Source organism: Mus musculus, chromosome 7 (genome assembly GCF_000001635.26).
Source record: "Mus musculus strain C57BL/6J chromosome 7, GRCm38.p6 C57BL/6J".
Taxonomy (NCBI): domain Eukaryota; kingdom Metazoa; phylum Chordata; class Mammalia; order Rodentia; family Muridae; genus Mus; species Mus musculus.
In genome coordinates, this window is record NC_000073.6 from 118163858 (window position 1) to 118189745 (window position 25888).

At 38.9% G+C, this 25888-nt stretch overlaps 1 protein-coding gene and 1 long non-coding RNA gene across 5 annotated transcripts in view; both read right to left on the reverse strand.

Moving 5' to 3' along the window:
- Positions 1 to 25888, reverse strand: part of Smg1 (SMG1 homolog, phosphatidylinositol 3-kinase-related kinase (C. elegans)) — a 113130-nt gene that overhangs the window by 32550 nt on the left and 54692 nt on the right. For all 4 annotated transcript variants that reach the window (XM_006507677.3, XM_006507678.3, XM_030242506.1 and 1 more), the window contains 22 exons: positions 25402 to 25489; positions 25214 to 25315; positions 22177 to 22317; positions 21510 to 21709; positions 20970 to 21166; positions 20616 to 20780; positions 19882 to 20036; positions 18887 to 19029; positions 18517 to 18718; positions 16515 to 16624; positions 14896 to 15043; positions 14508 to 14667; positions 12981 to 13101; positions 9197 to 9445; positions 7829 to 8113; positions 5001 to 5145; positions 4751 to 4889; positions 4237 to 4467; positions 3956 to 4133; positions 3265 to 3426; positions 2507 to 2724; positions 2113 to 2267 (listed from right to left, as the gene is read on the reverse strand). In XM_006507677.3, coding sequence (XP_006507740.1) covers positions 2113 to 2267; positions 2507 to 2724; positions 3265 to 3426; positions 3956 to 4133; positions 4237 to 4467; positions 4751 to 4889; positions 5001 to 5145; positions 7829 to 8113; positions 9197 to 9445; positions 12981 to 13101; positions 14508 to 14667; positions 14896 to 15043; positions 16515 to 16624; positions 18517 to 18718; positions 18887 to 19029; positions 19882 to 20036; positions 20616 to 20780; positions 20970 to 21166; positions 21510 to 21709; positions 22177 to 22317; positions 25214 to 25315; positions 25402 to 25489 — 3694 coding nt within the window. The remainder of the gene's footprint in view (positions 1 to 2112; positions 2268 to 2506; positions 2725 to 3264; positions 3427 to 3955; positions 4134 to 4236; positions 4468 to 4750; positions 4890 to 5000; positions 5146 to 7828; positions 8114 to 9196; positions 9446 to 12980; positions 13102 to 14507; positions 14668 to 14895; positions 15044 to 16514; positions 16625 to 18516; positions 18719 to 18886; positions 19030 to 19881; positions 20037 to 20615; positions 20781 to 20969; positions 21167 to 21509; positions 21710 to 22176; positions 22318 to 25213; positions 25316 to 25401; positions 25490 to 25888) is intronic.
- On the reverse strand, positions 17104 to 18510 carry Gm40454. The gene is made up of 2 exons (XR_869898.1): positions 18352 to 18510; positions 17104 to 18145 (listed from the first exon to the last, which is right to left on the reverse strand). It is a non-coding gene; the product is annotated as a predicted gene, 40454 (long non-coding RNA).

Consider the following 25888-nt stretch of genomic DNA (forward strand, 5'->3'; position numbering starts at 1 on the left):
TGAAAACAGTGGCTAATAATGCTTGCAAATCATGCATCTCCAAGGTCTTACCCCGACTTTTTTTAAATCCTACATCTCAACAGCAAAACAACTTAATTCAACATTCTTCAAACATACACACTCAATACTTAAGATACAAAAAGAAGCTACACGTTACTACTCATTAGGAAAACACAAATCAAAATTACAATGAGATAACTTAGCATACATGAGGACTGTGAACAGAACTCCCAGAAACTACCAACTGAGAAATGGCTCTGTAGCTAAGAGTCTACTACATAAGCATGAGGATTTGAGTTAGAATCCTCAGAAGTCATGTGAAAGCCAGAAAAAGTAGTGAGACACATGACAGAGAGACACATGGTAGAGAAAGGACAATCCCCAGAAGCTCATGGACCAACTAGCCTCGTGTACACAGCAGAAAATGGGTGGGAGTGAGGGAACTTCTGCATTAAGTAGGTGGAAGATGAGGCCCAACACTCAAGGCTGTCCCCTGACCTCTTTGGAAAGGCCATGGTGTGAATGTATACACACCATGCAACATATATACAAATATACAATTAAATGTTAGCAAAATTGGCCAGGCATGGTGGCACACGCCTTTAATCCCAGCACTCGGGAGGCAGAGGCAGGCTGATTTCTGAGTTTGAGGCCAGCCTGGTCTACAGAGTGAGTTCCAGAACAACCAGAGCTATACAGAGGAACCCTGTCTCGAAAACCGAAAGAAAGAAAGAAAGAAAGAAAGAAAGAAAGAAAGAAAGAAAGAAAGAAAGAAAGAAAGAAAGAAAGGAAGGAAGGAAGGAAGGAAGGAAGGAAGGAAGGAAGGAAGGAAGGAAGAAAGAGAGAGAGAGAGAGAAAGAAAGAAAGAAAGAAAGAAAGAAAGAAAGAAAGAAAGAAAGAAAGAAAGAAAGAAAGAGAAAGAAAGGGAGAGAGAGAAAGAGAAAGAGAAAGAGAAAGAGAAAGAGAAAGAGAAAGAGAAAGAGAAAGAATGAATGTTGGCAACAATAGGAGAAAACCAGAATCCTCATGCATTGAAAATAGGAACATAAAATGGCAAAAATTTTGTGGAAAAGATTCCTTGGCTTAACAAGATAATCACATTAGTCAGTAAATTTACCAAGTAACATACTGAATAATCCAAGGACTCAGACAGTTACTATACACTAATGTTCAGAGCAGCAGTGGTCACACAGCTAAAAGCAAACCCAAGTCTCCAACAGATGAATCAAAGAGTAAAATATGGTTTATGAGGGCTGACACAATGGCTCACATGGTAAGGGTACTTGCTGATAACCAAAAGTTATTAGACTTATCCAAGACCTACATGGAAAAAGGAAAAACCCTACTGCACAAGTTTTCCTCTGATCTGCATATGAACAGCATTCACACATATATAAATGATAAAAATTTCCTAATCTGGAGAATCTATACAATTCAGTACTGTTCTATAATCATGAAAAACAAAAAACCAGATGCATGCTATAGCAAGGTAAACCTTGTAAACCTAGGGCTAAATGAAAAAGTTACAAAAGAATGATTCCACTGATATGAGACACCTAAAGCAAGATAGTTCATAAAGCAAGAGCAAGAAATAAGAACTAGAGGTAATGAGGGGCAGAGTTTATTACTAAGTACAGAGCCTATTTGAAATTGGAAATTATTCTAGCAGAGGGTAGTGGTAATGAAGGCACAGTACTGTGAGCACTCAACTATACACCTATCTGAGGTTAGAAATTATTCTAGGAGAGGTTAGTGGTAATGAAGGCATAATACGGCCAGCACTAAACTCTACAGTTAAATATGGTTAAGACTACGAATTATGACGTGCTGATTAACACATTAACAAGAAAAAAGTAGGGAGAGCACTGGAAAGATGGGTCAGTAGTTAAGAGCACCAGCTGCTCTTACATAGATTCCGTTCCCAGCACCCACATGGCAGCTCACAACCATTCTTAACTCCAGTTCCAGGAGATCCAATGCTCTCTCCTGACTTCCATGGGCATAAGGTATACACATACATATCGGCAGGCAAACACTCACACACATAAAACAGATAAATCTAAAAGACAAAAGCAGCAGCCCCATCTTTCCAGCAAAGGAGTGAAGACATACTTGCGCAAGGTGTTGTTGTTCTGGACTCTCTTCACCTCGTCCTCCAGTTGCTGAATTCGTCTCAGGACATACATGTGCTGCTGTAACAAAACTCCCAGCCAGAGCTCATCCCAGAGTACAGTGACCCTACGAAGCTCTGCCACAAGCATCTGGACCTGCAGACACAACACATCCACATGGCTCACAAGGCAGCATCCAATGAATACAGAGGTAATGCTCATTTCTCAAAAATTTATCAGCAGCACTATCAATATAGACTAGTGAAACCAATTCCAATTATTTGTAAAGCTTTGGTTCTATGATATGATTCTCCTAAGAGATATTAGTTTTGATTTGGGGGAGAGGGGCTTGCAATGAACACTACTTTGTAACAAACAAATAAGTTTTCTTATACCTGTAAAACCATCGTTGGGTTGGCAGAGGAAAGTTTATCTACAATTTTGCTGTAGCAATCCTGCATCATGGCCTGGTCTTCATTTAAACCACTTTTAGGTTCATCTTTATTGCTATCCTGAGAAGCAGGAGGACTTCCTCCTTCACATTCGGAAACCAGCAGTTCTTCTCCTTGAATATTTCCAAGTAAAGTTGGGATTGCAGAGGAATACTTATTTCCTACAGTGGGATGGAACAGGAGTACATGCACACATTGGGTATGGAATGCAAGGGTACTCTAGTTCACAGTGTTGTGCACGAAGCTTCAGGCTGTGGTGTTCTGTACTTTTACAAGATGCTTTTCATGTATGTTCATAAATAATGTAAACTATTGGAGAAAAGCTGGGGAAGATGGCAAGCAAACAGGAAGCCTCCCTAGAGTGTGTAGACCATTCTCTAATGTTTATCTTAAACAGCTCTATGCTAAGCTCCTGCGGTATGGTAAGGAGGAATAACATGCAAAACACTTAGACACATAGTAGCTTCTTCACCAAGTCCCAGCCATTATTAACAAAAATACATCACACAAAATGACACTTAAAAATTACTGGTAAAATAATTTAAAGTAGCAATATTTTAGCTAGGCAAAGGAGCACTTATCTTTAACCTCAGCACTCTGTAAGTGCAAAACCAGCTATCTAAATAGTGCGTACCAGGCTACTGAGGGTGATATAGTGAGACTCTGTTCCAAATAAATAAATACATTTTAATGTTGCATACCTGAAGCCTGGGATTCACTGCTAAGTGATATGGTTCCTACTATTGCAGGATATAATATGAGGTGTGGGGAATCTTGGGCCACGCGGCAAAGGAGGTTACAAATACTCTGGCGCACATACACTTCAGGGTGGTTTAAGCGTGAGAAAAGCTGTGGAATAATGCCTTCAGGAGAAAACAAAGTTAATAAAATGTATGAAATTTAGGAATGCAAAAGGAAAAAACCTGATTATGTCAGTATCAGCAAAGATCCTAAAGGCCAAGTTCTCTGTGTAATGACAAAGGCCCATATGAAATGATACTTGCTTTGCAAGTCTGTTTAGTGTAGAACTATAATCAAAGTCTAGAGGAATTAAAGCACTGAATGTTCAGCATATGCCTCAAAGAAGGCAAAAAAAAAAAATAAATAAAATAACTGTGACAAATGGTTATACTAAGTCCTCAACACTTATTTTCACCACCCTCTCCAAAACTAATTTTTGATAATGAAAAGCTTCTGCCTTCTAGACTTTCAGATCTCTACAAAGTAGGAAAGAGGAGAGCTTTTCATGAGACACCAAACTGTTCTGGTTGTTCTATGAAGTAGCATGGATATTCTCTAACATTTTCAAATACATAACACAGAGAAACAAACTATTTCTATCCCACTCAGAAACATATATACTAAGGCAGGGCATTTTATTTAGGCCATTACCTCTCCATGGAGCAGTCGGGGTTGTCTCCAAGCCATGTTCCAGATACTGCCGGAGCTCACCAGCATGCTTCACTAGCAACCTGAGCAGTCGCAGGGTAGCCATCACTATCACATCATCAGTGCTCTGCTCTGCTCTGTGACTTAAATGGAGCCTGGGATCATCCTCATCTAACAGAACCTAAGTGAACAATTAAGGGGATAAGGAAACCATTTCTGCTACCACTCTTTGTCTATAGAAAAGAAATTCCAAATGAATTCCCTTAGAAGACGGTGCCACCTACCTGACCAGCATTTAGCTTAAGGAAAGTAAAATATGCACTGCAAGACAATTTGTACAGGCTGAAGATTCTGTCCACAACTTTCCGCCACACTTTAATAACACCTTCAGTTGCATTTTCATCAAGTTCAGAAAGCCAAGGGCAGCTTGATATTAACTGCCGCCAGATAACATCGACCATGTCATCGTCCTCATTATCTTCACTCTCTGTTATCTGAAGTGTTATATCTTCATCCTAAAGAAAATGTGGGCATAGAATAACACTTACCTTGAAAAGGAAGATACATGATCTGACTATCATGTGGGAACATTTTTCTCACATATGACACACTAAATACTAAACCCAGTAGTAAGCGTCTCTCTATAATATGCTTATCAACAAAGCCAATTGTATTTGCAACACAATCAGCCTAAACCTCATTCACTATTTAATAAAGTAGCCAATTCCCAAAAAACTGAGTTGTAACAGGAATCTTGGCACTACTCCCCCAGGATGCACTGTGTTCTGTTTTCCTTGCCTGAATTCCTGCTGGCCGACATACAGCTTGTCCAAGAATACCATATATTCTCTCTTTCTCTTCTTCAGTTATAGTATCTGGAAGCAGATTTTGAACTTCAGATTTTTCTCTAGGCAACAGACGAACACCTTCTCCCTGACTATAAAAATAAACAAGTCATCAAATATTTCAGCTACCAAACTCTCCCAATAACATTTTATACCTCCATTTTGCAGAGGGTTATATCAACTACACATTGAAACATACATACCTGGCATTGTCAACCACCTTTCTGCCCCACCTATAAGCCCAACTAGCCAATGCTGCCCAAGATTTGGCTACTTCAGGTGCCTGCACTGAAGACAGGTGATACAACTGTCCCAAAATGAAGTCAGGTTCTCCAACTCCAATATGCACTGCCATGACAGGGAAAAGAACAAGAGTTCAGTGTCACATGCAGAAACATCTAATGGTGCTCTGACTGACCTGTGAAGATTTTATTATTTATAAACAAGCAAAAAGCCCATTATCACAGTTCATAATTTGTTATAAACAAAATTTGGATACTTTTCTGCAACATGACTATACTAATAGACATCAGCCTCTCCCATCAGCTTACATAAGCATCTGTAGAAACATCTGTACCTTTAATGACACTAATCTTTAGCAACAGCTCAGGTGTCAGACATGATATAGAATGTCTTAAATCCTGCTTTTGAGCGGTTATTCCCTAATGAATAGAATCATTTTAAACATTTGGAAAAACAATGAACAGGTGAAAAGCAAACCACAGAGACCCACAGGCTTGACAGATCTTTAGTTTCATATTAAATAAAGAAAACTGCCTGGTTTAGTGAGTTCATACGCCATGACATACACTGATTTTAAGGCCTATCCCTTATAAACATAAAGACCTGGTTAAGATACACACTAGAATTATAAAAACTAGTGGACAACAAAAACAAAATTTAAACCCCAAGCTTCAGCATAAAATGGAGGTGAATTCTCCTTTGTCAGTTAAAAGATTAGTTATCTTCCAAACTGATTAATAAATCAATAGTACGTCAACATAGCATGCATGAGGCACAGAGTCTGTAACTAGTAAAATATACAAACGTGAAGGTGGGGGGGATGAGGGGTCAGGGGAGGGAGACAGTGCGGCCTCCCTATAAGTCAGCACTTAGAAAACTCAAGAAGGAAAGTTTTGAGTGTGAGACCAGCTAGGCTTTGTAGGAAGGAAGATACTGTCTCAAAAGAAATATAAAGCTGATGGGTGTGGTGGCATATTCCTGTAATCATAGTAGTTGGGCAAGAGAGGCAGGAGGATCTCTGTGAGTTTGAGGCCAGTCTGGCCTACATAAGTTCTAGGCCAGTGGATCTACATAGGGAGTGCCACGCACTCCAGTGGAGTCAACTTGACAAGCTGAGAGGCCTGGAAGCCACCCACGAGGCAAAGAGTTTCATGGAAACTCACCTCCTGGAGGCTGGCGTTCTCTCTAACCCATACATTAATATTCCATTCCCGAGTTAGTCTGGTGTATGGATCCACGTGCTCTCTTTTAGTATTATCTTATTATAAGTGCCTTTTAAGATTGAGTTCTGACATAGCTAAGCCTTTACCAGTGTTCCAACAGTCCTAGAAAGTCCTTTAGCAGACCAAGGGCTTGGAATTCAGTAAGAATGTTGCTATTCAGTGACATTCAGAATTGCCTCTGGTATTACACTTTCACTTTGAATGAAAGCTAGGTCACTGCCCTACACAGGAATTACCATCCACTAGGAAGAAGGAAGTTTGAGACCTAAAGAGGAACCAGAATAGATACTTAGAACTATAGATAGCTGAGTTACACCCATACACAAGTATTTACAATGGCCTAGGGGAAAGGTGGACTATACAATAGACTAAAATAGGAACTATGGCAAGGGCACGAAGCCCTTGACCCTGGCTTCTAAGATTAAGTGAATCTTAGGTGGAGCTCTTGTTGATCGCAGTTAACAATGAATTCTATCCCAGGTGGTTCCTGTTAGACCTTCTGTGTTTGCATTCCTCTATTTTATGTAAGAATCCAGTAACCTCTTTGTGCCTTGCTGGTGTGTCACCCAACTTCCTTATTTTCTACTGTATAAAAAGTTTGATGCTCGATTTGAAAATTACATTCAGATTCTACACAACCTCTCCTGTGTGCATCTCTCTGTCATTCCATCGGACGCTTTGCCCACCTGAGACTAGAGACCCATTCCACGCAAAAAAAAAGGGATCCAGAGGGTCTAAGGCAAGGGAGACTCTATCTCAAAAAAGGGGGAAAAACAAAACAAACCAGAAACTGGGGATGGAGCTTGGTAGTAGCCTCCCTTATGTGTTGAAAATGGTATGTGTGCAGACTAGTTCATCTAATTCCACACAGCTATGACCAGTTGCTCATTCCTGCAGGAGACACCCTACAAACAAAACTGCTTTTCTGTTGGACCCCCACAAGAGGTGCGGTACTTTTCTGAGGGAAAAAAATTCTACTTATATATAGAAGCATGGATCCTTTCCCTAGAGCACAGTTCTGCAGGGACCAGCCCTCCTGCTGTCAAAGCAACAAGGATTAAAGACTTACTGCAGTTTCACAGGCACATTGTTTATTGGGAAACAATTGGAAAATTCCCCTTTCCTTTTATGTGTGACAATAAAATAAACCTATAGCTAGCATGCCCAAGAACCTGGATTCAATCTCTAACACCCTTCCCCTCCTAAAAAAAAAAAAAAAAAAAAAAAAAAATCAACTGTTTAGATGAATCAACCATCTATTTCTTGGCCACTGTCAGACACAATAAGACACTTGAGTCTTTCTATGTTCCAACAACCATATGTAACGTAATACAAGCTATTGCTACATGTCTGCTGTTCCTGACACTAACTCCTTCATGAAACAAGGTAAAAATACCATCTAGTCAGGACAACAACTTGCATCTCAAAGATTAGACACACAATAAGTTACTGCAAGGCAACATTTTGTAGTTGAACTTTTTGTGGCAAATTATAGCTAACATAACACTGATTTTACATTTATGAAGTTGGTATTTTTTAAAGCTAACAAAAGAATGAAACCATACCTGTAGACTCACTCTCAATCCGAGGGTGCTCCTCTCCAACTGTATTAGCAGATGGTAGCTCTATTAGAGCGAGTATGTTCCTAGACAAAGTAGAAAGGCCAGAAAGGTTCTGTTGCTGCTGAGCTCTGTACACCTGCCTCAGCTGTCCCGAAATCTCTTTCCATTCTGCCTGGACCCATTTAGCCAGGGTCAGAATTGACTTAGCCACTGCATACTCAGCTTTCGCAGACTTGCAAAAAGATATAGCACAAGAACTCAACATTTCCATTGCATGTGTTGACTGGCCTACAGGGAAAAAAAAGAGAGAGAGAAAACACATATACATATAAAACCAATAATTTACCCATAGTGGTAAATAATTTATTTCAAGATGAAGTAATTACTTATTTTCTGTTTTTAAAAACATAAATTCAAGGTGGTGGCACATGCCTTTAATTCCAGGTCTTGGGAGGCAGAGGCAGGTAGATATTTGAGTTCAAGGCTAATCTGGTCTACAGAACAAGTTCTAGTACAGTCAAGGCTATACAGAGAAACCTGTCTGGAAAAAAAAAATAACAAACAAAACAACTTCCTACAACTCTAGTTCCAGAGGATCCAGCACATTCTGGCCTCTGGGGTAGCAGGCACATATGTATGTGGTACATACATATGCATGGAGGCACTCAACACATAAATAAAGTAACAAAAACTAAGACAAAATAAAATAGAATATCATAAAGTCTGGCAGGCATGGTAACACGTCTTTAATCTCAACACTCAGGAAGAGGAAGTCAGCCTGCTTGACATAGTGGGTTTCAGGCCAGCTAGGAAAGTTGTTAATAGTGACAATAATAAAAACTTCAAGAGCTGGGAAAATGGACTCGTGGGTTAAATGCCTGCTGTGTAAGCACTGAGGACTACAGTTTGAATCCTCATAAATGCTGGGTGGGCACGACAGACTGCTTGTAACCCTAGCACTCTCTCTGAGAATGGATAGGAGTTCAAATGAAAAAAATCCTGCCTTAGTAATATGAGATGTATAACAATCAAGGACATCCACTGTCAACCTTTGGTCCACACACAAACATGCACACACACATGCACACACACATGAACTGAACTTATATGTAGGCATGGCTCCTACAAAGACAAATAAGTAGGCACACCACATTCCCCAAAAGGAAACAATGAAATCCAGGAACAATCAAGGATCTTTGAAAATATGTCTTACTAAAGGACACTTTATTAAACTTAAATATTTTGGAAACTCAAGTATCAACTATAAAACACCAGCATGCCATAAATAATGTTCTACAAAATCTGGAAATAATTGTTTTTATAAAATATTTCTTTATACCACGCACAGAAGCACGCATTCAGTTTACTAACCTGCTGTATATAACAATTTGGTTTTTTCAATATCAAGCTCAGGGCCCCATTTTTCATCCACTTGGCCTTGAGTGGACAGTTTTTTAAAATGCTGGACTAAGTCCTGGGCAGTGGTTGTCTTTCCCAGCTGAACCTCACTGCACTGTGCCAGCAGTCTTGTCGCCAGTGACACATTCCCCCGTTTTCTAGCAAATTTTGCTGCTGTCAGACCTAACTCCATGAGATGGCTTCTAATTGGTACTGTTTGCTCTGGAAAGAAGAAAATGTTTCATTAGTTCCCAACTCACTTGACTCCAGGCAGTATTTCTGAAGCATGTTCTTCTTCACCATCTCTCAACCCTCAAACCCCAACAGCTAGCACAATGCTTAGCATAGAACAGTGTTGAAATGAAGAAACACTACCAAGTAGAGCAAAGAGAAAATCATTCTCTACAAGAAATTAACCTTGTAACATTGGAATTGTCAGAAAAGAGCTCCATCAGAGCCTGGAGAAGACAGCTTGTCAGTTTAGAACATTTGCTACTACTCTTGCAGGGACAGTTGTATTCCCAGCACCCACGGGATGGTTCATAACTGCCAGTAATGCCAGTTCCAGGTCTGGCCTCTAGGCACATGTAGTATTTCATATACAAATGCAGACAAACACTCATATACATAAAATTAAAAAAAATTTTAAATGGTGAACACAGTGCATTTAAAAGGAAGGAGGGGGGGAGGGGGAAGAGGAAATGAAGAATCTTGGCCAAACAGCAGGAAAAAGAATAAATAAAGGTCAAAGAAGTCAAAGACCCCTTCCCTTTCATTGACTCCTGGACAAGGCATCTATCCTGTGGCTTTAAAGCCGTACCAATACTATGATTCCTAAACGTGTAGCCCAGAACAGAGAGCAGAGTCCTACCTGCCAAGTGAACACCTACATTCTAAAGGCCTTGGAACCTGTGTTAAGTGGATTCCCTGTTGCTTGTTAAAACTGCACCCTTTTTCTGTTTACCTTTTCTCAAAGAAAGGCCCAAGGCCTGAGCAGTTACTTTCAACTTCCACAAATAATTTGCTTCTTCCCTCCTTAATGTCATTCCTAAGTACCTTGCTTAGCAGCAGGAAGCTGGTCCCTTTGCCTCACTCTTACCCCATTCTAATCCACAAGATAACTTTCAACTGAAGTGATTACACACAAGTAAACCTGGAACTTTATTTTTCCTAAAAACCCACAGAGCCCTTTCTTTCTGCTGCCCCTCAAAGTGAGGAGTTTCCACTGATGCCTTATGCTGACTGACATCCCACCAAAATCTCACCCAGCTCTACTCAGGTAAACTGAGTCACCTAAGAATTTGTTTATACAGTCTCTAACCTTCATATCCTACCTAAGTAATGCACCCTTCCTTTCTTCTCATTTCTACCCTCAAATTTCAGATTAAATGTTAATACTTTCTCCACAAGTTTTCTACGAATTCCTATGGTCAGATCAGAGATGCCTGTTGCATGCTCTTTTAGCTGCCTATATATGTACTTCCACGCTTCCATGCAGCATAGTACTGTGGTGTTCATTCATTCACTGCTCAGTTCTCCCTGCTGGACTTTAAAATCTCCTTGGTTGTAACAATGAAGACAAAAGGCCCATCTTGCTTGCCATTATCTGCTAACTAATGCTACAAACTACTACTTCTAGATTGTGTCTAATGAATAAAACTGATTGGGAATGAAGTTGTTTATCAAAAAGTTAGGTTACTGACTTTCCAATGATACATATAGCAAGGAAAAGACATGGTGGTATTTTCAACCCTGTTTATGCCTCCATCCTGTGCTAAGACTTCTATATATCTCACCTCAAAAATGGGATAATTCTCACATAAATTACAAGGAAGGCAACTTGGAAATGCTTCAGGCTAAGGGCCCTCAATGTGCAAATGCTGAACCAATGTTTTAAACCCAATGAGAGGCTATCGTAGGCAGATGCCAATAACTGTCTAGTAATCCAAGGCCTATTTTGGAAGTGGATTTACTTAACATTTAATACTTTAACTTTAGTCACATATAATTAACTAAAACTATAGAACTGAGTTGAGGCAAGGTACTATTCTATAGCAATAAAAGAGACACTTTCCTTTTAGAAAAAAAAAGATAAAATTTGCATACTCGTTCTCTAATATTTTTCATTTGAAGCATTTGAAAATCCTTAACATTTGTAGCACATATTAAATGCTAAAGAACTTGTACATAGAACACATAAACAAGCCTTATTACTTCATTAAAAATGAGCAAAAGATGCTAGACATGGTGGCATACACATTTAATCTGAGCACTGTATCTCTGAGTTCAAGAATAGCCTGGTCTACTCTCGATTCAAAGATAACCGGAGCTACACAGTGAGACCCTGCCAAAACTAGAGAAAAGCCAGCCATGGTGGTCATACCTGTAATTCCAACATTCAGGGGCAAAGACTGACAAATATCTGTGAGGTCAAGGCAAGCCTGGCCTGAATATCAAGTGCTAGGGCTACAGAAAGATAGATCTTGCCTCCTCCCCCAATAAAAAAGAAAAGCAGGCAAAAGATGTCAAGAGACATTTGAAACATAAAGCACAAAATAGTATCTGTGCAAAGAAAATGAGGAAATGCACTAGCACCAGAGAAATACAAACTAAAATCATGAACTAAAATTATACCCCTCGGTGACTAAAAAAAAGGAACAAGACAAAAACTGGAACCTTCATAAATACTAAAAAACATTAAAAAGGCATAACCACTATCTAAGAAATACTGAATTATTTACAAAGTAGAAACCAATAATGCAACAATCTCACTCCTACACTTCAACTCAAGAGATAAAAAGCCCCAAGATTTGACTGTGGTATTGAACATAAATATAGTAACCGTTTGTCCTGTCAACTTGACAGGATTTGGAATCACTACAGAAATAGACCTCTGAATACATCTGTGAGGGTGTTTCCAAAAAGGTTTAGCTTTTAAAATGGGAAAACTCACCCCAAAAAACAGTCTAGGCACTACAGTATCTATGGGAACAAAAAGGAGAAAGCAAACTAAGCATTAGCATCTGTCTCTGCTTCCTGGTGGCTACCTTGCATTTCTGTCTCCATGATTTCCCTATTATAGTGAGCTGTACCTTGAACTTTGAACCAACATAAACCCTTCTTTCCTTAAGTTTATTGTCAGGTTTTAGCTGAAGCAAGAAAAATAATACAAATGTTCATAGCAGCTTCATGCTTAGCTACCCAACTAGAAAAACTGAGAACAAACTCATACCAGAGAATGGAAAAATAAACAAATGGTGGCACATCCATACAGTGAAATACTACTGGACAATAATAAAGAAGGTCCACTTGACTAACAAGTTAACATGGAAAAACCTTTAAAATATCATGTAAGCTAGAGACACCAAATATAGTAGCATGCAGTACAATTCCATTTATGTGAAGACACAGCAAAGATCAATCTAATTTACAGTGATAGAAAGCAAATCATCAACTGCCCGAGATGGGGCAACAGTAAGAAAATGAACAGAGAGACACGGGATTTTTCTGGGTACACAGAGGAAGATGGGAGAAAAAAACTGCACACTTAAATGTGTAATTTACATCTCAGTGAAGCTAACTTTAAGAAAAAGAAAATTGGGCCAAGACGTAGCATGTGCCTTTCATCGCAGTACTTGAAAGGCAGGTAGATCTCTGAGTTTGAAGTAAGCCTTGTCTACACAGTAAGTTCCGGAAGGGGTTGCTGCAAGAGATGAGAATAGGGAGGGAAGGGGAAGGGGAAGTGGGAATGTGTTACCTTTAATTTTCTCTAACAGTTGATTCTGGTACATGGTATATCTCAGTGCCTGCATCCATGGCCGCACATCATGTTGCTTACATGAGCGAAGAGCATCACTAAAGAGTGGGATAAGACAGTCCTGCCAGATAGACAAACACTGTGTAAAACAATCTCACCTAATAAGCTTGGGATAGACTATAGCCTTTTAGATCTATTCCAACTTTCCTACAACCTTCCACCATGTCTCTTGCAACCTGTGGTTAATATATTTGAATTCTTGGTCCCAACTGGTAGAACTGTTTGGGAAGGATAAGGATATGGTCTTGTTGAAGGAATAGAGTAAATGAGGGTAGGGTTTGAAGTTTCAACATTCTGTGTCTCTCACTTACTCTGCCTCCAACCTGGAAATCAAAACCTACGGTCTCGGCAGCCATGCCTATAGTCTGTCATCAAGAACTCTAACCCTCTGAAACTATCAGCTCCAAATCAAATACTTTCTTTTATAAGCTGCCTTGGTCATGGTATAAAATTAAAGCAATGAAAAAGAAACTAAGCCACACCCAAACAGAAAACCTTTGTTTTATTAAATAAATCCAGGATATTAAGTACAATTTGTTAGTATATTTACTAAATAAAAGTACATTTGTAAAAACATCTGTTACTATAAACCAGAATTCGAGAAAAGCATTAAACTACTGATTCTATAACTTTCCAAGATTGCAACTCCTTTGCAAAGGTTCTCTCTTTGGTTGAAGCTTACTTTATTTAGAGTCAAATCCAAAATTTACCTGTAAGAAAAACCAAAAGTTCAAAACTTCAGGTTCTTCTGTCTGCCTTATACTATCACAAATGAAAATCTGCCTAGAGGGGCAGGAGAGATGGCTCAGTGATTGAAGGGACTGGCTGCTTTTCCAGTGGCCCCAAGTTCAATTCCCAGCACTTACATAGCGACTTACAACTGTCTATAATTCAAGGATCAAACATCCTCAATACAGACATACATGCAGGCAAGACACTAATGTACATAAAATAAAAATTATTCTAAAAAAAGGGAAAAAAAACAAAGGAAAAAAATCTGTCTAGAAATTTATTTTAGACTTCTGAGTTCACCAGTTTATTCAATTATAAATTTTACTTTAAAAACTGAGAAAAATGAAGATTTTGATCTATACTATCTTATTAATACTCACAGAAAACGCTTACAAAAATACAGAGAGAGAGAGAGAGAGAGAGAGAGAGAGAGAGAGAAAAGGAAAAAGAAAAGGAAAAAGAAAAAGAAAAAGAAAAAGAAAAAGAAAAAGCCACTTCAAGGATGCTTTCAGAAGACCCATGTTAAATTCCCAGCAGCCCCATGGTGGCTCACACCCATCTGTCAATCGAATCCTAAGGGATCGATCCAATGCCCTGTTACAGTTTCTAAAGGTACCAAACATGTAAGTGGTACAAAGACATTCAGGCAGGCAAAACATTCATAGACATAAACTAAATTTTTAAAAAATGTAAGGAAAAAGCAAAAACAAAACAAACAACAAATAATCTACCTACCTCTGTTGAAAGTCTATTAGAAACTGTGTTCTCGAGTGCAGATGAGCAGTACAGCTGCAGGGTGCTCAGTACTGGTAAGGACTGTGACACCGTTAGAGTAGACAATCTTAGTGGTCCAATAGCGATGCGTGAGGTTTGCTTCAAGTACTTTACCACATTTCTGAAAGAATGTATTTGCTGTCAATTAACATTCTTTAGCTTGTAGTCATTAACATCAAGTCACTAAGGCATTATCATTTGGCAACAAAAATCAGGGGTCATAGAAAGAAAAAGTAGCCTGCTCTATAGTAGACTGTGAGCAAAGACAGACATATACTTTTAGGGGTTTCTGTACATCTATAGTGCCAATCACAGCATCCCTTGAAGCCAATGTACACTAGAGACTCACTCGGTTAAGGACTGCCATTTCTGATCTTGTTCCATGTGGTTTAAAGCAGTTGCCAGGAAAACCGAGCTTCTCAACAGTTGGACTTCAATGGATTTCTGAAGCTCCCGTGGGTCTGGGCTTAGCATGTTAGGAAGCAGCTTTTTCATATCTAAACAAGTTAGATAAATTAATTTGAATCTAATGTACACAAGTATTAATATATTCTAGCAATACTTAATTATCATTAATGAAAGCTTCCTTTCATTGAGTTTAGGTAGTTAAACATAAAGCATTTCAGATCACAATATAAACAGCATTATTTAACATAAAATTATACTTCCTGACTCTAAGAATTACCTGCCCTTAAAAGCGCAAACACTAGCAAGCAACCTATTTTCACCCTTCTTTTTATATCCATACTTTGCTCAAAAATAGACTAAAACTTGATTCTAAAAAGGATTTAACCATTTCAGTGAATTTTCCTCCACTTTAGTTCATGAAATTTAAGCTCATTTTTTTACTTATTTAGTGGTGTGCACTGTGTGTGCACCTGGAGGCCAGAGGTCAACCTCTGGTATTCTTCCTTGAGTATTATTATCCATCTTTGTTTGTTTTGAGACAGTATCTCATTGGCCACTCTACTCTACCTGCCTTTCACTGGGGTTACAAGCATATCCAATCATACAAAGCTTTTTGACACAGATCCTATACTCAGCTCTTCATGCTTGTGTGACAAGCATTTTAGTGACTGAGCAAGCTCCTAAATCTCAAACTTATTTGTATATCCTTAACTAAGTAAGTGTAGCAAATTCATTTATACCAGAAAAACTAAAATAATTCTAAAACAAGTAATCTGTAATTATTACAGACTTGAAATTCAAGTTCAGAGATGAATACTCTTTAACAAGTCAACCCACTAATCTAGCACCTCCTATAAGAAACCAAACCACCAGGTACCGTGGAGCTCAGCACTCAGGAGGCTGAGGTAAAAGGATCTCATGAATTCAGGCAAAGTCGACATACTGAATTCCAAGGGAACAGACACACACAAAAATTTCAGAAAGGAAAATTAGTTTTAAAATAAATTTTTCTCTCATTCTTAAAATTGAATGCTTTTTCAATTTTAACCTTTTAACAAAAGGTTAATTACGTGGAAACAAAACTGACACATTAAGTCAAGAGGGAAACTGCCTTTTCAGTTATACACATCAAGAATGTCCCTGGTGCATTTGTGTAGCTCTCCAGAAGTACTTGAGAGCCTTACACAATGCAGCTACTCTCAAAACACAGCAGACGTCTCAACGTCACAAAGCAGTGTGCAGTGTGCTCATCAAGAAGAAAACTGCAGCCAAAACACTGCTTGGTACTTTGTCAAGCTAAATGTCTACATTCATCTCAAAGTATCAATATCACATCTTTCTAGTTTAGTTCTAACTGAGCCATTTTTCATTTGCTTTATAAACTATTACTAGCACAACCCTAATTCTATTTCTTTGCATAATCTAGGTCTCCAAATAAATAAACAGAAACTTACAAATAGTCTAGGACTCTAAATAAACAGACAGAAACTTACGCATTTCCTAGGAAAAGATAATGAATAATCTTGTAATGAAAAAAAAATTAAAACCATTCCCAAATACCTATTTTTTCTTTTGACCCTCCAGCAAGTAGATTAATATTTTCTCCTGGTAATAATTCCAACTGCTCAGTGCATTCAACAAACTCTCCAGACTCGAAGCTGCTTAGTGACCTGTAATTAAAATGTCCATCAGTCTGGGTTAGGCCTTACCAGCTTGTATAACCACTGGGGACTACAGGGAGAACAAGCACTGGAGGAAGCAGCCATCTAGAGAAATGGCATTTACAAGCAAAGCACCGTTTTATCTTGATGTGGTTCCCAAGACCTCAGTAACACTACAGCTGCAATGACAGGCAAACAGGAAAACATGGTCCTAGCTATGACAACCAGTTAGTTGAGCTTGCTTGCCCTTTGTCTCCTCCTTCTTTCTGTAGTGAGTGACCCGGGTGCCTGTTAATATACTGGCAATAGACTCTACAATATGTCTTCAATCCTTGCTCTCTCCAAGCCACTGCATCCAGCCAGCTGGCCTCTCTCCCCATTGAGAGCCTACACTCTTTTCCTATTAAGTCTCCTATCATCTAAGTTTTGTACCTTAGCCCTGACTCCTTCACTGAGATCCTGTTTTATTATGAGATTCCAATTTTCTGTTTTCTTATCTGCAGCCATTTCCTATGGCCCTGGTGCTCCAATGCCGAAATAAGATGCCTTAGTCACACTAAGCTCCACACTACTCCACTGTCAATGCCAAAATGAGATGCCTCAGTCACACTAAGCTCCACACTACTCCACTGTCCTACCACAGATACTCTCCAACCAGGAGGAAGATTTATGTTCTCCATCTCTCTCTTCTATCTTTTGTAAGACGAGCTCTCCATTGCTTTGGAACTCACTTATCTAACTAAGGATGAAAGTCCTGACTTTACCTCTCATGCGCTGAGATTACTGCCTACACTCACCCACTCCCAGCCACCCCAACTCCCATGCTCTCCTTATCTGCCTCTCTCACTGGTCCCTCTTATCACTAGGTCTAAAAACAGCAATGGAAATGTTCATCGGCTGTCTTACCCAACTCCTGCTCCAACCTAGACCAGTATAACCAATTGTTTCTCAAGTGAGACAGAGTTAAGTACTGGATGTTGATAAACTGTTCATGTCTAGTGACCAAAACAAGACCCTGGGTTTTCTGGTGGCTGGATCCCCATGTTCCCACTAATCTACAGTTTTTGACTTTCAGCTGCCCTCCTCTTCCAAACAAAACAAAACAAAACTTACTATTTTGATTTCTTCTGCCCTAACTCCAATCTACCACAGCTATCCTAAACTGTCTATGACTAACTGCTTTCCTTGAGACACAGAAAAGATAAGTTTACTTAATGTTTTGTCAAGGTGTTTTCTCCTGTTTCTTCACTCTCCATTTTGAAGAGCTAAAAACAGTGTTTTGTCCTGCTACACAAAGACTGTTCTCAGTTTTTAGGAAGGTGACAGCAAGCCAACTCTGATGAACTTTGCCCTACCAGCCATGTGACTAAAATGCAGTAAATTCCCAATTTTGAGAAGGATAATTAAAGAGGAATGAAGAAAAATAATATAGATGTTCACAAACTCTCATCCTTAAAACTAAATGTCTTCAACTATTCAACAGTACTTCAGAAACACAGCTTCCCTGTGTGAGCCTCTCTAAAGCACGACCTTTTTTTTTTTTTTTTTTTAAAGATTTATTTTATTAATATATGTAAGTACACTGTAGCTGTCTTCAGACACTCCAGAAGAGGGAGTCAGATCTTGTTGCGGATGATTGTGAGCCACCATGTGGTTGCTGGGATTTGAACTTTGGACCTTCGGAAGAGCAGTCGGGTGCTCTTACCCACTGAGCCATCTCACCAGCCCAGCACGACCTTTTTATGTATAATGATTCTATCTTCCCACTAAGCAGATTTCTCCCTTGACTGTTAGCTTCCTGTTATAAATATAACCAATTTTGGTATTTCTCACTACTGAGGAAGGCTACTTATTGACATGGCAGACAACACAGACCCGTAACTGGCAAACGCAGCCCTTACTTGATATAGTTGAAATCGGCTTTCAGATTGAGTGAGGTGCTGCTGGAGTTCTTCTTCAGGTCATGGACTGCGTTCTGCCACTCCTGCACAGCAGCCCAGTCAGCAATAGAGATGTAGCACTCACAAGCCTTATTTCCTAAGTAGCTGATAACTTCAGGGGAAGAGTCAATTGATTTGGATAGCACAGTTTTTCTGGATTCACCTAAAAGGGTTTTGTTTTTGTTTTTGTTAAAATAAAAAAAAAAAAAAAAAAAAAGACAAAATTGAGAACTGTTAATATACCATGAAAAGAAGGCAGACCCCTGGAAGTTTACCTGCACAAATGAACGGTATCTTTGGCATATTTTAAATGTAAACACTGAATGCTCACCATTTAGAGAGTGTTTGGGGCTGGCACTGTTACGTCCAGCATTGGCCAACGTGAGAACAGACTTGTCAAAGCTGGAGATGCAGCAATCAACACCTGTCATGGCACACAGGTGCTCCTGGTACTCCACAGAGGCCTTTTCAAACCTTAAATGCAAATATAGAAGCCTTATTTCTTAAAAAAAATTACTCAAATGTATCTCGATCCTAAAAGAATTAATGACGAGAAAATGAATTACTCAATGAATTGCAAGACAATGAGTCAGTTATTTGGAGGAGGAAATTAGATCTCTGTCTCACACCAAGACAGTATAGAACAACTACTGGAAATGATCAATAACAACTTTGACGTCCACAAATAAAGTATGTCAAATTATCATATATTCACAGATACATAGCAGTATCAATTAAGAAAAATCAGATTGTGGAATATTTACCACATTAGATGTTTTAGAATATTGTTGTGTAGAAAAGCTATGCAGCTCCATAGGTATACTGCTGTTTCTGTAGGGGAGGAAAACACTACCCACATAACAAATGGAGCTTTATAGGCACACCAAAACCTGCAGACACCAGGTTATTTATTCTTCCAAATTTAAGTGGTTGTTTCTCTCTCCAAATTTCTAAGAACTACTTAAATGCCTGAGGTATGCTCTTCACTCAAAACTGAATCAATCTGCACATGTAATCAATCCACAACGTTGTGAGCAAACACTCCAGCAACACACAATATCACACCAGAGTTTTGGTTTTCAATCAAAAAATCATGTTAAAACTATTTATGAAGCTGAAAGACCTTGCTTTCCAGTATGATTTCTCGTAACCTCTTAAATGAGACATTCATACATGGCTGGAATCAAAAACCAAATGAAAGATGCCTCCCCTATTGAAGTGATTATAGTACAACACTCAAAGTGGACAAAGCCATTTTCAATATTATACAATACAAAGAATTTGGACATAAAAACACCATTACTTATTTCTTTTTTTATAACTTACCTCCCTTCAGCCTGCTGGGCCACTGAGTTAATCCAGAGAAGGTTTTTACCAACAGCTGAAGATGACCAGACAGCAATTCCCTGTATAGCTTCAGGACAATGGAGCTCACACAGTGCTTCTACCACCATCATGATAGTTACTTCCAATTCACTCCCCTGGAAACAACAGGCAAAAGATTACCTCTCGATACCACTGAAATTCAATTCTCTACTGAACTTACAACATCTGGTCACAATCCATATATATATATATTTAACAATTATTTTCACAATATTTAGATAGCTTAGATAGCTTAAGAATCATCACAAAACATCTATTCTGAACCTAATTAAAGAACTTTCCCACACATTATAATGTATTCCACAGACAAATTCCTTACTATTCCTAAAGTCCCAGGTTTTAGGAATAAGACGTTCATATTTTTAACATGTTCTGTATAGAAAACATAAGTAAATTTTATGATCAGTAATGGGGAAGTAATGGGATGTAAAGTTTGTAATGGAAAAGTCACCAGTTTTGTAAGATACTGGATAAAGCCTAGAAAAAGAACTAAAGTAAACTTATCTATAGATATCTATATCTATTGGGAGAGGGGGGAGGGACGGAGGGAGGGAAGGAGGGAGGAAGAGGGGGGAGGGAGAGGGAGAGGGAGAGAGAGCTATATATAACTCCATTAGAGACCAAACTCAAATTCCTACAATCAGTTAAAATGCATCCCAAATACACCACATTACCTGAGTTAGACTATTTGTTTTCATTTCAGTAAGTAAGTCAAAGCCGTGCCTCACTGTCACTGCAGGCTGACCTGCCAACAATCCAACCCTCATGATGGAGAGGCGGATCCGAGTGAGCCAGTCTTGGCAAGTCTGTCGATTGGTATAGAAAAAAGTCCTAATGACCTTTGAAAAAAAAAAAAGAAAAGGATTCAGGACTAGTTCCAATCATGATGAAGATGCCTTAAATACATAAATATATACATATATACATATATACATAAACAGAATCCAGATGGACTGTGATCTCAGCCATATACAACCCCACCAGGTTTCACAATCTATTACAAAGCACCACTATTTCACAACACCAACCTTGGGAGGTGATGTTAATGCATTGGCACATCCCTCATAGGCATTATACATTAATTTCTCCAGGTTCTCCAGATACTGAAGCAGAAGAACAAGTCTAAGCTGATTGCTTCCATGGCCTTCATCATTATCTGCAGTGGTCCACTGACTAACATCCTGGTCAGGGTTTAGTGTGTGGGCTGCAAGACTTCTAATGATGCCTGAAAACAAAAACAGCAACATTCTGAATCAGAGACAACTCTTAATAAATCAATTTACCAGATATCCTATTTATATATTCATCAATTTAAAACAAAAATTAAAAATCTCTCACTTTCTGAGGAAACCGTTTGTCCATATAATCCCCTAAGCTTTTGAATAAAAGCAGATGTGCAAATAATTCAACTAACAAAGCTTATCTAAAAAGATCTAGAAATTATTCAATTAAAAAAAAAACCCAACTCTGAAATCTGTTTCAGTATAAGAAAGCCAAGGTTTCTAAAGTTAAAAACCTAGAAAGTCACCTGCATCACAAATTTTGAAGAATGCTAAATTGTTGGTTACCTTCAATTGTCTGGAACGTGTCCTGAGCTCTGCCCAATGGGGTTCGCAACTTTGAAAGAACAGTAAACTGCGCAGCTTCCCAAATAGCCCACTGCCAAAGGACAGCATCTGTCTTTAGAAGATTGCGGGGAATTGTGGATTGGTCACGCTTATCCAGCCTCTGGCAGCTATAGAACAATCTTTCTAACCAATTGTCCTTCCTGGGAAAAGTAGTTTCATATGTAACAGACAATGACAACTTCATTTTAATAATCAAAACAAGTGCAAGGTACATGGGAGTAAGGACCAATTTTTCATACCAAAAGAAAACTGCATCATAGAATAGGCTGGGGTGCACAGCTCTTAGCAATTTGGCTGCCAGGTTACATTTCATCCACTCTAACTGAACATTTTGACAATACCATCACCTCCAACCCTCCCTCCAAAGGATTCATGTTAATCAGATCAGTCAACTGCCAATCATCAATGAATGTCACAGCCCCTTTTTGTTGATAAAAATACAATCTTCAAAGCAGTACTCTCTCTAAACCTGATGAAAACCAAAGTGAGCTAGCAAAAAATATTGCCTTCCAATTTGGCACCTTGGATAATATTTTCTCGAATCTGGATGTAATTATCATCCTGGCCTTTTTAAGAGAAGTACCTTTTTCTAATGAAAGAGTCTTACCCTGTTCGGTGAGAGTTTCCATACAAAATGAAACTGATGACATCAGAAAAGTCCTGAGGGTGGAACGTGTTACTTGGTGCTTTACTCATGTGGCTTCTCAATGCTAGAGAAATCTCCTGAATCTCTGTGTGATTATTATTGCTGTTAACAGAAAACAGTCATTATTAACATGTAACACGTTTTAGGAGAAAGGGTAGCAGAGTCTATTAATGAGATACTGTACATCACTAAAAGCACAAACAAAACCAAGGTTTAAAAATGGAATAGAGAACACCAGGCATGGTGGTCCACGTATTTAATCCTAGTATTCAGGAGACAGAGGCATGTAGATTCTGGAGTTAAAGGTCAGCCTGGTCTGTAAAGCAGATTCAAGATAGTTAAGATTATGTAGTGAGAATCTATCTTTAAAGACAAAATGCACATACACAGGAGGTGATTATAATGTCATCCTTTTAGAATCTTAAAAGTTCTCACATTGTTGGTACAGAGGGCTAAAGAGATGCTCAATGTTGAGAGTATTTGCTGCTCTTGGTGCTCTTCCAGGGAACCTGAGTTCAGTTCCCAATACCCACACAGGGGCTCACAACTGCCCATAACTCCAGGTCCCAGGAATCCAATAACAGGGGACAAATACACATATATATGCACACAAAACCAGGCTTGCACATACACTAAGTAAAATCTATTTTTAAAAAGACTGCTACTACACATCTATAATCCTAGAACTTGGAGAGCAGGAAGATCTTGAGATCAAGAACAGCCTGAACTACAAACCTGGGCCTTCCATAAATACCTACCTATCCACCCAGGCCTGAAAGAAAGAGAAAAAGAGAAAGAGGAAGGGGAAGGGGAAGGGGAAGGGGAAGGGGAAGGGGAAGGGGAAGGGGAAGGGGAAGGGGAAGGGGAAGGGAGAAAAAGAAAGAGAAAGAGAAAGAGAAAAAGAAAGGAAAGGACATGAAGAAAAAGAGAGAAAGAAAGGGAAAGGGGAAAGGGAGGAAGAAGAAGAAGGAAGAAGAAGAAGAAGAAGAAGGAAGAAGAAGAAGAAGAAGGAAGAAGAAGGAAGAAGAAGAAGAAGAAGGAAGAAGGAAGAAGAAGAAGGAAGAAGGAAGAAGGAAGAAGAAGAAGGAAGAAGGAAGAAGGAAGAAGGAAGAAGGAAGAAGGAAGAAGGAAGAAGGAAGAAGGAAGAAGGAAGAAGGAAGAAGGAAGAAGAAGAAGAAAGAAGGAAGAAGAAGAAGGAAGAAGAAGAAGAAGAAGAAGGAAGAAGAAGGAAGAAGAAGAAGAAGAAGGAAGAAGGAAGAAGAAGAAGGAAGAAGGAAGAAGGAAGAAGAAGAAGGAAGAAGGAAGAAGGAAGAAGGAAGAAGGAAGAAGGAAGAAGGAAGAAGGAAGAAGGAAGAAGGAAGAAGGAAGAAGGAAGAAGAAGAAGAAGAAGAAGAAAGAGAGGAGAAGGGGAAGGGGAAGGGGAAGGGGAAGGGGAAGGGGAAGGGGAAGGGGAAGGGGAAGGGGAAGGGAGAAAAAGAAAGAGAAAGAGAAAGAGAAAAAGAAAGGAAAGGACAGGAAGAAAAAGAGAGAAAGAAAGGGAAAGGGGAAAGGGAGGGAGGGAGGGAGGGAGGGAGGGAGGGAGGGAGGGAGGGAGGGAAAAGGGTGCACACTGAGGGTGTAGCTTAGTCAGTGGAATGCTTGGCCAATATACACAAAGCTCTAGGTTTGCCAACAAACTGAACACTGTGATGCATACTTGTAATCCCAGCACTCTAAAGGAAGGAAAGAAAAAGTAGAGGACGAAGAAGAAGAAGGAAGAAGGAAGAAGGAAGAAGGAAGAAGGAAGAAGGAAGAAGGAAGAAGGAAGAAGAAGAAGGAAGAAGGAAGAAGGAAGAAGGAAGAAGGAAGAAGGAAGAAGGAAGAAGGAAGAAGGAAGAAGGAAGAAGGAAGAAGAAGAAGAAGAAGAAGAAGTAGTAGTAGTAGTAGTAGTAGTAGTAGTAGTAGTAGTAGTAGTAGTAGTAGTAGTAGTAGTAGTAGTAGGCAGTTTAGGATTCTCCTTGGCTACACAAGAAGTTAGAGGTTACCCTGGGAAAACTGAAACCCATCAAAAATGAAACAAATGTTCCCAAAATGAGCTTAATCAAAAGCTAAATAAATAAATAAATAAATAAATAAATAAATAAATAAATAAATATTTCAACTAATGGGGTTAGAGATGACTCAGTTACTAAGGGTACTTCTTGATCTGCAGAGGAGGTGGGTTTGATTTCTAGTACCCACAAGGCAGCTCAAAAACGTATGATGGGGGCTGGAGATATGGCTCAGCGGTTAAGAGCACTAGCTGCTCTTCTAGAAGTCCTGAGTTCAATTACCAGCAAACACAAGGTGGCTCACAACCATCCATAATGGGATCTGATGCCGCCTTCTGGTGTGTCTGAAGACAACTACAGTGTACTCATGTATATAAAATAAATAAATCTTTAAAAAGAAAAGAAAAGAAAAGAAAAGAAAAGAAAAGAAAAGAAAAGAAAAGAAAAGAAAAGAAAAGAAAAGAAAAGAAAAGAAAAGAAAAGAAAAGAAAAAAAGAAACAACAACAAATTGTGATTCAAGTTCCAAGGGATTCAACACGTTTGTCCTGATCTCAGTAGACACAGCAGGCATGCACGTGGTGGTACAGAGATGTACACACAGGCAAAACATTCAGACACAAAACAAAAATAAATAATTAAAAATAATAATAATTAAAAAAAAAATCTATGAAACCTTGTCTTGTAAAACCAAACCAAAGGAGGGGTCGGGGGGGGGGGGGGGAGGAAGAGAATCTAAACTACTAAGAAATACATTTTGGTACTACATAAACTATTCTCCACCAATTGTAAGATGATGAAAATCATAAAAATTTCTCTTCTTCTAGGTCTCCAAAATTATTCTCAGACATCTCTTTGATAACTAAGTGCCATGTAGCCTATAAAATTAATACAGTAATATAGTGATTTCTCTTTTGCTATGGTAAACAATTACAAAGTGGTAAAATATAATGAGCTAAAATAGTTATACCTTAGTACAACATCTAAAGGAATTGACTTCAACAGCTTCCCAAAGGCCTGTCGAATACGAGTTCCACTATGGACAAGCTGAACACGGCAGACATCAACACACCTATGAAAAATAACAGATTAAGGACATGTGGCAGTATTCCCATGTACAGTATAGTCAGAGTCAAAGATGTGGTCTCTCCTCCGTACCTTTGTAGCAGATCATCTGGCAAAGAAGAGGACAACGCATGGAGACTGCTACATGCTTGCAAGCAGATATTCACATCTTCAACAAGAGCTATTATTAAAAAAGAAAAGTTACTTTCAGTGACACCACACATTCAAAAGTGTATGTATCTATTGAACCCATTCATTCATTCACCCACTCACTCATCAAACAGACATCACCAACTATGGACTATGCCCTACCCTTGCCTGGAATCCTTTCTGACAGTAATACCTAGGAAATTAGTACTCAACAAAATCAAGTTGACCATCCCTCATGTAAACCTTATCCTAAGAAAAGATTTCAACTTCATGGGATAACTTAACATATAAGATTGAAAATCTGGCAATTCAATTATTTTTCAAATACTAAGAATGAAATATAATCTACTCTGAACGGCACTACAATAGGGACTACGCATCTTCACATCCTAAAGTGCTGACCTAACAGCCTTCTGCTAACCAATATTAT